General features: G+C 33.6%; 1 protein-coding gene across 1 annotated transcript; it reads left to right on the forward strand.

The window, feature by feature from the left end:
* The first annotated feature begins 11,394 nt into the window (after positions 1-11,394).
* LOC143913323 (uncharacterized) lies at positions 11,395-13,841 on the forward strand. Its single transcript, XM_077433028.1, has 2 exons — positions 11,395-11,651; positions 11,722-13,841. The coding sequence occupies exon 2, from the start codon at positions 11,765-11,767 to the stop codon at positions 12,341-12,343; it is 579 nt and encodes a 192-aa protein (XP_077289154.1). The 5' UTR covers positions 11,395-11,651; positions 11,722-11,764; the 3' UTR covers positions 12,344-13,841.
* Positions 13,842-14,306: the final 465 nt, after the last annotated feature.

The raw sequence follows: 14,306 nt of genomic DNA on the forward strand, positions 1-14,306 counted from the left end.
TCTGTTTAGCGTCGAGAGGTGCCGGGTGTTAAATTATTGACTTTATTGAGTATATCTGTAGTGCTGATGGTTACACCTGGATATTTGAGACTCCAGGTCGATTACTTCCTATCAGAGTTTGCCAATTCTCTCTGATTTTATTGTTGAAACGGTTCCCGGTAAAATTGGCAAAATATCTTTCCTACCTACTATATCACCACTATTTGAGATTGATTTATGTACAATTCATAGATGTCTCGTTAACTTGCGAGTTTTTCAGTGTCTCGTAATTCAGTGACTTGTATAATAAAAAAAAAACTGCAATGTTTGTAAATGGCCAGGAAGGCGCATTGGGGTTACCTGTAAGGCCTTCCTGCTATATGTATATGTAAAAAAATAAAAAATAAAAATTTGGCATTCGAGTTCTCGTTAGTATGATGAGCTTTTCGGCTGCCAGATGTTCCGTTATAGAGATTTTAGTGACTTTTGGGCGAGCGTTTTGTGCGCAATAATCACCGAACCCCATTGTTCATACGCAAGGTTCCCACACATATATTTTTTTAATTCCGCTGCTTAATTATTTTTATAAAAGTTTGTCTTTGACTTGCGGCTTCTTTTAATTTTATAAACGAATACAACATACATATATTATCTAATATATAATTCCGAAAGAGACTTTGTATGTAAGTTTGTATCTTTGTTTGGAAACTTCGAAAACAAAACAAAGTTTCTATGACAGTTCAATTGGTTGAATATTATGTTTTTTTCGATTCAAATAAATTTAATAAAAAACAAATGAATATTTACTATTAGATTCGCCATGTTTAAGCTGTTTATATTACAAATACTGAGCGAAGCCGGGTAAAACAACTAGTATATGTATATATACAGGGCTTTTCCCATATAACGCGGTGGAACGGCGTTCCGGCACCTTTTTTCTTAGCATTTTTTATGTTTCAAACGAATATTCTATGTAATATAATCTTTTCCAAAAAAAAACTTGACAAGAAGTGAGTTCCGGCACCTTTTTTCGATAAAAAAGCCCTGTACATATGTATAAAACGGTAAACGGACTATTTCGCACATTGCAATTGCCCGCACGACAATCGTTGCCACAAAAATCGCGAATACGGAATATCTGGCACTCGTTAGTACAATTGTTCCCGAAATCTCTTTAGTACAATATTTCGCGTGTGTGACTTTCGTTGATGGAGTTTTTGAGTGGCAGATGTTCCGAGATCGAGATTTTAGTGACGTGCGCGAGATCGCTTTTTGTGGAATAATCACTGAACCGTATAAAAGTAAATTCTGGTATATTATTTATGTATACTATTGCCAGCCCTAGATTTACTCTTATTTTAACATCATACTTGCAAGTACATACATATTGGTAGATAGGGACAAGAAAGTACGTCACTGGAGACGACAGTTTGATTAAATTCTATCACGGTTCATTTACTATCTCAATCTCTGCAGGACCAAAATGCTTACATACTGCAAAATATGTACATAGTACAGTATCCATGTATAATATATAAAAATAATTTATTTAATATGAGTAAGCCTTTGATCAGTTTTTTATTGAAATTTTGTAAAACATTTGATAGCAATTTCGTTCAAGTTTAGTTATCTTTCAAGTGTTTATTTAAAAATTATAGTGTGAGCTTAGTTTTTTTTTAATATAAGGTTAGATTGTTGTTTTATGTTTGGATAAGGTTAGTTTTAGGCTAAGATTAGTTAATTACGGTTGGTTTATTTTTGGTTAGATTATTGTTTTTATATATTTGATGCTTGATGAGTTTCTTAAAGACCGATTAAAGGGCAACGAGTACTCAAATAAAAAACTACAAATTATTGTTTGTTTAGTTTTAAATGGAGAGCTTTCATACAAAATACACCCATATTTTTCTGTCTATATACTACAAGATGGTTAGTTTATTGGCTATGCAAATTGCAGTTTTTAATTAATTAATGATATACTACTACCTCATAGCTCAGACTGTAAATATGTGAGCGGAGGGAAAAGGATCAAAGAGTCTAATACAGAATTTTCTGAATAGTTAAAATTTTTACGTTTTTCCTATTATCCGAACGGCTCCGGAAAATTCGAATAATTTCAATGATCCTTTTAAATTTAAATGGAAATTTGTTTATTTTTCATTTGTTGTTGTTTTTTTTTTTATTAGTAGGATTTATCAAATCGACCCCGTTATATTAATAAATTCGAGTTACAATCATTTTACCGCAATTTGATAAAAAAAAAGAGCGCTTTTCCAGCAAATAAAAGTGTATAAAATTCCAAATTTTCGAATTAAAATGATAAAGTGAGCAATTTTCAAAAGTTCGTGTCGCCCGTTCAGTGCAGAGAAAATTAGAGTGAATAAAATGAAAGTGGTTTGTTTGTGCGAAGTTTTTTGATAAACGCTTTTTAGGGGTGGGTGTTTGGGGATGGAAGGGGATTTGAGTCCAGTGCGCAGTTCCTTAAAGTTTTCCGGGGCTCCGGAGGGCTAGGGGGCGACCAGTGAGCGCCAAGGTGCCTCACCAGACGGACGGCCCTGTGTTGCAGAGCCGCCACGTCAGAATTTTCCCGAAGAAAGTTTTGCAAAACTTCAAAATTTTGTCGATCCTGAGCAGAAGGCTGCGGCTGAAGCGATACACTCGGCTTCAGTCCAATGAGGTATTTATGAAATATTATATTCTTTGATATATGTACACTTACAAATATACATTGACATACACTTACAAATATACATAGTTTTAATTGTACTCAAAAAAGTATGTATAATATAATATGTTTGTATCTATGTATATATTGTCATCATAATCTACAGCCATTTACCATCCAATGCTGGATGAAGGCCTCTCCAACACGCTTCCACTCGTCTCTGATTTGCTCAACTATCGTTTATTTCACCCCCACACACTTTCATAATTATTTATTTCATAATCTATAATTGGTCTCAGACGTTATTTTGTTATATTTATTCTTTATTTTTATGGATTTCTACATCTGAGGCCTGTTGATTTTTTCATTGAATAAATAAATAAATAAATAATTTCGTCTACCCATCTTTCCTGCGATCTTCCTTTTACACTTTTGCATTCTCTCGGGTACCATTCTAGCGCTTCTTTTGTCCACCTTTCGTCCATTCTTCTAGGCACGTTGCCATTGCCATTTCAATCTCTTCACTATATCCACTAACCTTGTTATACTTGTCACCCATATATACATATGTACATAATATGCAATTAATTGGAATTTTTCTTTCTAATTGGTTTTATAACTTAATGCGACAATTTATCACTCATAGCAGGTCTTTGAAGGACTTAAAATATTGATAAATCTTGAAATTAATATATTTTTTCACAAATTCTTCGAAAAATTGATAGCCTTATACTATATTTAATAAAATAAATATTATATTTAATATAATAAATTTTCCAGTCAAAAGCAATTTAATTTTAAAAAAATGCTGGTTATATCAAATATCCTATATAGTAATCTCTACAATTGATAAATCGCAGATAAAAAAGTGTTTGTAATTTTATTGAAATAGTCGAAAATTTAAAAAATAAACTCATATACGACTATTTTCATTGTCTAAAATACGCCGCAGACTAAAATTTTATATAATACATAATCCTCTATTCAAACATTTACATAGTTCGTTTTTCTTTTCACGGAATGTTTTCTTAGAAAATACCGCAATCTTATTCTATCTACTACATATTAGTGAAGTAAAAATATATATGAGAGCCTATAATGCAAATTTTATAAGATATAGTGTGAAAACGATAAAGTTTATGCATTGAATTCTACTTCAATGAGTTTATGGGATAAAGTTATGACAAGACGAGTGGGTGGCGGAAAGTCAAACATATAAGACTACTACCGTCACCGTCTTCAAAAATTTATTACGATTATTTTCCACCATCGAATTATAAAAATCGATTGAAATTTCCATCGTTGACTAAACCGCGCAAAATGGCAAAGTTTCAAAAAGATCGGAAGACTGTGGGAGTTTTAGCTCAATCGCTTGCGATGTTAAACATAGAAAAGCCTTGTAATAATAAATACAATTTTCAATTTAATACTATCAAATTTGGGGTGCTATTTTAGTATGCGACCTACCTTTGAATCGCAGTCGACTATTTTTTTTATTTGCATCGTAGCAACGACTTGTTTATTATAATTTTTTCTGTTTTTTCCTGCCGCCCCATAATGTTGTCGAAGCATTTCCATCAAAATATCGTCAGCAGCGAAGAAAATACCAACCTTACTAACAACCTAATCTTAAATGAATATGGCCAACCCTAACTTAACCTAACGTAACCTGACCCTTAAATAAATAGGTGTTGGCTGCTAATATATGCTTTTTTTAAAGTTTTTTTTCATCAATATTTTCACAAAAAAAAACATATCTTAGCAGCCAACACCTATTTATTTAAGAGTCAGGTTAGGTTAGGTTAAGTTAGGGTTGGCCTTATTCATTTAAGATTAGGTTGCTAGGGTCGATGTATTATTCAGTCACATTGTCACACGCGAGAACTGAGACAGTGACGGTGAAGGTAGATCGCATACTAAAGTAGATATGTGAAGGTAGTCTGCATACTAAAGTTGTACCAAATTTGGTATATAATATCATAGTGCCCTAACTTGATAGGTTTTTGGAAGGCAAATTTTCTGAAAAGATTTTCAATCTTCACTCACTCGAGCAAAACTAGAATTAACGTGGATTTTTCACCTAAGTATACATGTGTGATAAATAAATGAGCAAATAGACTTAAAATTTTCAAAAAAAACACATACATACATACATACATACATACCTGACATAAAATTAAGATTGAACTTTTCAAAGTGGATCGATTCTGTATTTTACTGGCGGCATTTAGTTAACCTTTAAACTGGTGTCAATAATCGACATTTTAACCCTCGCACAACCGTGCATTGTGTCCGACCCTAATGTTCGACTCACGTTACGTGTTTACACACTGGTAATAATGTATGAGTTGCATCACACACGCCATTTTCTGATGCACCTATCAATATTCCATATATGCGATATCAAATAAAGCTTCATACTATTCACAAACTTAGATATATACTGAGGGGTTCCAAAAAATCGCCCGAAAGAAAAAGCCGGTTTTTTTTTTCAAATAAAAAGCCGGTTGACCGGTTTCAAAAAAATTTTATATCGAAAAAAAAATTGCTTATAAATTAAATTGAGTTATGTATAAATATTATGAACTTTCATAAGATCATTATTATATATTATTATTACAAATAATAACATTTGTATTATATATCAAAGCCGTAAAATGGTAGATTCTGAATACGCACAAATAATTAAATGATTTAAATAATCTACTATCAAGAATATATTAAAATGTCTTACCTCGTATAAAAACTGTGATCGTGGAATTGTGAATAAAATCGCTGCTGAGATGAATTGGTGTCCGAAAACCTAATGAACTATGAAGTATTTCCATCTTTCAAAATTATTTTACACGTCGGTTTTAGCTTAAAACAGCAACGAATTATTAACAACTTACGATTACGTTTTCTATACTTTTATACCTGACCGCACAAAAACTAAAAAAATATGGAAAACCCAATTGTCGAAATTCTGAAAGGCCTTGTGTAGGTTATTGAAACTACTTTCAATAATATTTTATTGGTTTTAAGACCTGGTCTTCGTTCATTACTAAATCTCAAAGCCACCGCAAAGTGCTGTACCTTTTTTTGTTGTTCAAAGAAATATACGCCAATTCCGAAAAAAGTTTGAAATTTCATAGAAATTTTAAATTCATAATTGTTAGTTTTGAGGACAAAAACATGAATCAAAGAAAACCTTAAAAAACCGGTTCATCTAGTCAAAAAAGCCGGTTTTCGGTTTTATGAAAAATGGTCAAAAAGCCGGCTTTCGGTTTTTTGAAAAATGGTCAAAAAAACAGGCTTTTCGGTTTCGGTTTTAACCGGCTTGTAAGCCCTAATACATACTATATGGTGGGCATCTGTGCAAATTATATGTCGGCATTATGCGTTGTCTCGTTTGCATAATGTGCACTTGACGTGACGAAACACGCTTCCGTATATTATTATCGCGACGGGGTGAAGCGAAAGGGTTAAACCCTATCCAATATTAATGCGATGATAATTTAAAACGGATCGTTCAGTTCGTTGAACTCGTTGTCGTTGAAATTAATAACTAGCTATGTACATAACTCTGGTCTTAACAAATTTTGTACGTTGCGAAATTTGGCCAATGTGGGCAGACTAGTCTTTAGCGGTTTGTCTTTCACGGAGGTTTCAACAACACAATACCGTCGGGTGAACCTTGTTGTAATGGTCACTGTCAACTCAAAATAGCATACGTCATCATAACCAGCAGAATAGAATAGTGGTTAGCATATAAAGCTTTGACCACATTGGTTACGGGCTCAAATCCTACTGGTTTCTGCTGGCCAGACCTTGGATTTGTGACTCCAAGTCAATCGTTTCCTATCAGAGTTTGCCAATTTATCTGATTTTCATTGAAACGGTTTCAACAAATTGGCAACCTTACCCATTTTCTCGCAAAATCTCGTGTTTCCAGCAATCTCGAATTTCGCTGAATTGTATAAAATGCTGCAAGTTTACAAATTTGACCATAGATGTTTCTGTGGATATTAATTGATATGTATTTATGTACTTTGTATAATACTAATAATATTTGTATGAAAAATGTACAATGTTTCTGGCCAGGAAGGCGCATTAAGGTTACTTGTTAGGCCTTCCTGGTATAAATTAAAAATATAAAATAAAAAATAATCACAATGCGCTTTTGTGTTAATATGATATCTAATTTGCATATTTGATCTGAATACTTTTTTTTCAAAGACAAAAAAACAAATGTGGCAAATATCGTAACCAGAGACCCTACAACCGATTTATCAATCGTAGATACAAAAAATATTAAAGTTTAGTACGGTTGTTATCGGAGAGATACAGCATCCAACTTATAGCGTTATATTTATAATTTTGAGAAGTATGGAACGCTGTATGCTCGGCATATCGAGGAAAAACAGCAAGCGGAATACGTGGGTGAGTAGTACATATGACAAGGGTAGTGGACACAATGGATAAAGAGATTGAAATGGCAATGGGGGGGCCACGTGGCTAGAAGAATGAACGAAAGGTGGGCAAAAGAAGTGCTAGAATGGTACCTGAGAGAATTTAAAAGGAAGACCACAGGGGTAAGATGTGTGGGGTAAGAAGGATGAGAGTTGCGCAAAACAGAGACGTATGGAAATGTGTTTGAGAGGCCTTCATCCAGCAGTGGATGGCGAGTGGCTGTAGATGATGATGATATAATTTTAAAGTCGTATTGATAAAAAATTCAAATTTCCCAAAAAATAAATAAATAGAAACACCGCTTTATAAAATCGTAAAATAAACATCTCCAACTATAGCTATAGCTTTTTGCGTTCGGTCGTTTTCGAAAATTGTTTGATTTGTCCCGTTTTGTCATTGTTTTCCCAAATCAATTTATAAATATAAATATATAAATATAAATTTAAATTTACATAATATGTATGTATATATTCATTTCAATATAATATTTAAATATTTTGTTACGTGATTCATTTTACATGTTTCTGAGAAAAAAATCGCTTTATGCTATTACTTTCATCATAATTATTTTGAAATAACTGTAAAATACAATTCAATATACAAATTAAATAACTGTAATATAAAACTGAAAAGTACAGTAAATTATATTCGATTTTTTTTAGCTTGTTTCGTTTTCATCTTTTAAATAAATTTACATTCTAGTAAAAATTATATTAATTAAAAAAAAAAGCAGAAATGAAAATTTCAGTTGCACATAATTTTTGCAATTGAAAGAAAATGAGAATATCTCTTTGGAACATACATATGTATGCACATATGAACTTATTGTATTTGTAAATTTTACACGTTTCAGAACATAAAATCAGTCTGCGGCGCATGAACACGTATTTTATATTGTTTATATTTTCATTATACACAAAAATTGTATATTCTGGAAAAAAATTATATCCCCTTGACAATATTAATGGGTATTTGAGGGGAAAATTGACAAATTTTTTAACGTACAACAGATTTTTTCAGAGCGTCTCGTTTTGAGTGCTAGGAAATATGGTCACACTAGCAACAGCTGATTATGACTAGATTTAGGCGTTGGCTCGGTGCTTTTTTAAATAACAATAGACCGCTCCATTAACATTGTCATTTAAAATAGCCCAATTAGTTACAAACACAATATATACATATGTACGTATTTATGTAGGCACCGTCAAATCCAATTGCAGAGCTTTTCAGCCACCTTTGCACTGTAATTGCACTGGCAACGTATCATTATCGAGGAAAGCTTTTTAATAAGTCTCGTTCAAATCGTTTTTGAATTATAGATTGACCCTTTATCCGCCAACACACCTTTCACCCTCATTTATATTCTATTTCGCTTATAAATTCAACACACGTATACCTTTGTGTTTAATTGACGGTTATGTCTTACTGTAGTGTACCACCTGCTGTCATATTTTATTCTAGCGCAATATTTTATTTATGCGCCAAGTACATACATTCATATGCACATATGCATGTATGGTATATCCATTTTGAATTTTGACAATCGGAATGAATGGGTTATTACAATGCAAAGATATATCCCTGGGGAACAATTACATTGCACTGGGGAAATTATTGAACGGATAGGTAGGGGATGCTACTACGTAGCTAATTCTGAATTGTGTGTTTATATGTATTATGTGTATAATATGGTATTAATTTTTTGATTTAAGCGTTTTATCGAAATGGTCATATTTGTAGATTTGGTCATGTATATATGTGGGATCCAAAGATATAGGGAGGATTGCGGGAGAGATAATCAAAGACGATGTTGGTCCATCAATGTACGTTTATTATACCATTGAGTATAAACACGTGCGCGTACGCACCACCGGCGGCCGCCCGGCCAACGGTTCGACTACTCACCGTCAGTTGGCGTCACACTTCTGCCAACTCACAAACAGTGTACACTCATGTGTACCACTGTTTGTACATCACTCCTTAACATTACCCATTACATAATTCGCTCACACACATAAAATCCCACATTCGGCCATACCTGACATAAATACGTCTCGGATTTACAGTAGTACATAAACAATAGAACAGGTGATATGTAATAATTGAAGAAAACACAAATCATCTTTCATTCTTTGTAGTGTTTCATCTTTCATTCTTTGTAATGTTTCATCTTTCATTCTTTGTAATGTTTCATCTTTCATTATTTATTCATTTAAAATAAAAATAGTTTATCAGCATTAAAAATAACATATTTCGTCGTAAACAATAAAAATATTCGTGGTTCGCAGCTATACATTAGCGTTTCTTCGTTCTTCAGCGTCACCTCACACGTGGCACCACCGACCCTTGACACCGATCCCCTCTCCAAACCCTCAGGTACCGTCAGGTCCAACCGTCTGTTGAAACCTATAGAAGAGTGACCGTGCCAACAAGCCGTCGTGATAGACCACCGTGGATCGTCAGCCTTGGAATTCGACGCGCCTCTGCACCGCCAACAAAACGCGTTTACCTTCACTATATTCGCAATGAACAACACATTCAAACACACACACAATCACACTATGATTCTCAGCTGATGGTCGTCTGTAAGCTCGTCTCGTCATCTGTCATCGTCGCGGCGATGTCAAATTGCGCGCGGCTTGTGACGTCACGCTCCGTCCTCGACGCTGACGCGTCATACTCCGTCGCGGCTGATGTCATCGTCGATGTCCTTGTCATCTTGGTAGTCGTTGGTCATCACAGTCATCAGGGTCCTCGTAGCACACGTCCGCCACTATGTTATGATGATAGCCGCCGACTCCAATTTCTCCGGAACACCCGTGGAATATTCTCGAACACGAATGGCCGCCATCTGTCAGATTGCCGGCGTCTTCTCCTCTCTCGCAATCTTAATCCCTATCCCGGAACCGAGCCCCCATTTGTGGGATCCAAAGATATAGGGAGGATTGCGGGAGAGATAATCAAAGACGATGTTGGTCCATCAATGTACGTTTATTATACCATTGAGTATAAACACGTGCGCGTACGCACCACCGGCGGCCGCCCGGCCAACGGTTCGACTACTCACCGTCAGTTGGCATCACACTTCTGCCAACTCACAAACAGTGTACACTCATGTGTACCACTGTTTGTACATCACTCCTTAACATTACCCATTACATAATTCGCTCACACACATAAAATCCCACATATATGTATGTATGTATTATACATATACATATGTATGTATATTATAAATATAAATTTCTATTTTTAGTCAAATTCAGTGGCGATTGACTTTTTTTTATTACTTTATCTATGTTCAATTAAACTCGAAATTCAAACTCGAGATTTTGACTGATTCGAACTCAGAATTGATTACTGATCACGTTTTCATGATCTAGAAAAAAATGTGTGTGTGTGTAATTATTGTATCAATGTAATGAAAATACAAAAAAAATCATTAAATTTTATAAACCGGAAGTGGGATTTTTTCCTCTTAGAAAGGTCAAAAATGTTGTCGCCACTACCCTGTCCACGCCCCTGAACGTATCAAGCTGAATATTTATATTTGTGTTCTTTATGTACTGACTTAGAGCTGATAAGGTTTTGGTCAGAATTTGTTAACTGGAAGTAGTATTTTTTTTAAAAACAATATTTCATCATTTTATTTTGACCTTTTAAATTATTTTAATCTTCTTGATATTTATTATGTATAATACTGATAGTGATTTTAATTAATAAAAAAAATTTCGAACAAAATCCTACAACCGAAAGTACATACATAGAACTTTGGTCTTGTGCAAGTTTTCATACATTTGCGCTCAATTTGTATCGAAAATGCTGCCATAGCTATTAGTATTTCATAATGCTGCCGGTATGTGTGAATGTGTTTGTACGGTTCAATATACCTGATTTTGTTTTGTGACCTCCTTATATTCCTCAAATACATAGATAAAGTCATGGGTTGGTCACATCCGAATTTTTTTTCTTTATTATTTTTTTCCACTTTGTTACTCTTTGCGTTTTAACACATGTACATATCAGTGGCGTGCGGTCCATGGATGCGGTGGATGCGGCGCATCCCCTATAACTTTAAAAAGCCAAGAGTATTTTTAATAAATATTTGAATTTCGCTTCGATGTATTCTTAGTGATGTACGTGATTATGATGTAGTATATGATATATATTTCACATATCACGTGTTTTTTGTTACATGATGCATTATATAGGATCTTTTGATAATTTTTATTAAGGATTCGCATAGGCCGCATTCGCATAGGCCGGCCACAGGCGAGTGACGCTAGCGAGTAGACGCTGAGTGAAGTGCGCGCGCGTCATGGATTCGGAGTCGCGACCGATCCCATTTGCGCATGCGCACTATGAGGCTGTCTTATTCGCGCGGACGCGTTGACACTTGTTTAACCTCTACGGTGGATTCGGTTTCTCTGTTTGCTTATCTATTGAGTTTCACTTGGAAGCCGCTGTTGATCGATATTTCCGCACGCTACGCCCCAAGTTATTTATCAAAAAGCTAGCCGATTCATTTCTTTAGACGAAGTTAATCATTTATACTGTAAGTTGGTTATTTTTTACTTTTGAATTAAGTTTTCATTTTAATTAGTTTCGTCTAACTTTATTTTTAGTTTACTGTTCCACTACTTACGAGTTTTCATTATTGCCTTTAATATGGATATCGAAAATAACAATGAGAGTGGACTTGTCGTCGAGATCAATAATAATTGCAATTGTTTAATTGAAAATGTGCTGAAAAGAAGATTTGCTTCTCTCCCATTTAATGAAAAGGAGATTATTGTTAAGAGCCCCAAACCCACACCAATATTAAATATTCAGTCTAAAACAAAAACATTTAAAAGGTATTTTAACACAGAAACATACGAAAAAATTTCATGGATTTGTGGATGTGCTCACTTAACGAAATTATTCTGTTGGCCATGTATTTTATTTTCTCAAGAAGTGAATGTCTGGAGTAAATTTGGATTTTCTGACCTAAACAATTTAAGTAAATCGCGCAAGAGACATGAATGTTCTCAAGCTCACATATGTTCTGCTGCTCAATTTAAAAAATTTGGAAAGGGACCTCGTATAGAAAATTTTTTAAGTGCTCAATTTAAAGCAAATATTGAAATGCACAACAAAGAAGTTACTGCAAATAGATACATTTTGTCGAAATTAATAAGCGCGATCTGTTTTTTAGCAAAACAAGAACAACCTTTACGAGGACATTTTGAACACCAGGAATCGTAAAATAGAGGGAATTATATTGAATTGCTGTATCTGTTGAGTGAATCAGACATAAAATTGAAAACTCATTTAGATAACTCTACGGTGTTTACTGGATTATCGAACCATATACAAAATGACTTGGTATCCGCAATATCAAAAGTCTTGCTAGATGAGATTAAAACTGAAATACGTGCATCAAAATTTGTTTCCATAATTGTGGACGAATCTACAGATATCAGTCGCAAAGCTCAGCTATCTACTATTTTTAGATATGTAGATGAAAACAATGAAATTCAGGAGAGATTAGTTGGATTTGTCGATGTTAGTCCCAATAGAACAGCTAATTCTCTTTTTCAGCACATACGTGAGACCTTGGAAGAATTTGGTTGTTTGGACAAATTAATTGCACAAACGTATGATGGAGCGGCTGTAATGTCCGGGGAGCATAATGGAGTGCAACGAAAAATTCGAGATATTTGTCCTAATTCTTTATTTGTCCATTGTTACGCTCAGAGATTGAATTTAGTTTTGTCGCAATCTGTTAACCATATATCCGGATGCAAACGTTTTTTCAGCCGTATGTTGTCATTTTCAACTTTTTTTTGTAAGTCTTCAAGAAGAATTTCCCTTCTCGATTGTCAAATAAAAAAACGATTTCCCACTGCTGCCCCTACACGATGGAACTACAATAGCAAAATTTTAAATATGGTATTAGAATATCAAACAGAATTAATGGAAATATTTAATCAAATAATTAATGATGAAGACGAATGGGATACTGATGCTGTCATAAATGCTGAAGTCCTTCATCGTTATTTAAAAGAGTTTGAATTCAATTTCAATTTGCATTTATTTTCTGCAATATTTAATTCGGCAGATTTTTTATTTGAAATTTTACAAAAAAAAACCTTTGACATATCGTATTGCGTAAGTGAAATTAAAAAATTTGTAAAATATTTAGATAACAAAAAAGACGATTTTGATTCATTGTGGAACAAAGTAATAACTAAAAATTTTAATAGAAAAAGAAAATATGCTGAATGTGAAGAAGATGTGAAAACAACGTATAAACTTCACTATTCTGAAATTTTAGAAACTCTTTCAGTAAATACAACCAATTGATTTCGAGATATCGAAAATTTAAAATTTCTTTTAATTTTTTTTAACGTCAAAAAATTTAAAGAATATGAAAATAATTTTCCAGATATCCTATTTAAATCACTCCACCTAACTTATGGAAAATAATTTGATTTGATGAAATTAAAAAGCGAATTAATTTACATGTACTCAACGCAAGATTTTCATTTGAAATCTATAAATGACGTAAAGGAATTAATTGTGAAAGATGATCTAATAGAAGTTTTGGAACAAGTATTTAGTTTAATACAATTAATTTGTACGATACCTTCCACGAGCGCATCGGCTGAACGATCATTTTCGACTATGAAAAGAATTAAAACGTTCACCAGAAGTAGTCAAAGTGAAGAAAGACTCTCTGGTCTTACTAAAATTGCAATCGAAAAGAAAATAATGTCAAATTTAAAAAACAATAAAAAATTCTATGATGCGGTTATCGATGAATTTTGTAAAAAGGAACGAAGAATAAAATAAAATTTTAAAAAATAAATTGGTCGGTTTTTTTTTTCAAACAAGAGACAGCATCCCTTGTTTGAAAAGTCACCGCACGCCACTGGTACATATGTATGTATGTATACAATTTGAGCGGCATGTTTGCCTTCGGCCTGGAAAAGGGGCTTTCCCGCGACCCCTCGTTATGGCTCATTTAATTTTCCATCAAATATTCACGGCGCTCAAATCCTAGGTTGTCACAGTTCGTAAAACATTCCTACCTATGTACATATATATTATACTAAGTGTAGTATGTACTGTTGTTTAGAAGTAAGTTGTGTACATAAATACATACATGTATATGTAAAATATTTTATTTAATGCCTTATACACATACATACAACTTCTTAATTGT

Source organism: Arctopsyche grandis, chromosome 6, assembly GCF_051622035.1.
Source record: "Arctopsyche grandis isolate Sample6627 chromosome 6, ASM5162203v2, whole genome shotgun sequence".
Classification (NCBI taxonomy): domain Eukaryota; kingdom Metazoa; phylum Arthropoda; class Insecta; order Trichoptera; family Hydropsychidae; genus Arctopsyche; species Arctopsyche grandis.

Excerpts from the sequence above, each read along its gene's own strand:
- LOC143913323 (XM_077433028.1), top strand. The coding sequence starts at position 11,765 with ATGGATATCGAAAATAACAATGAGAGTGGACTTGTCGTCGAGATCAAT.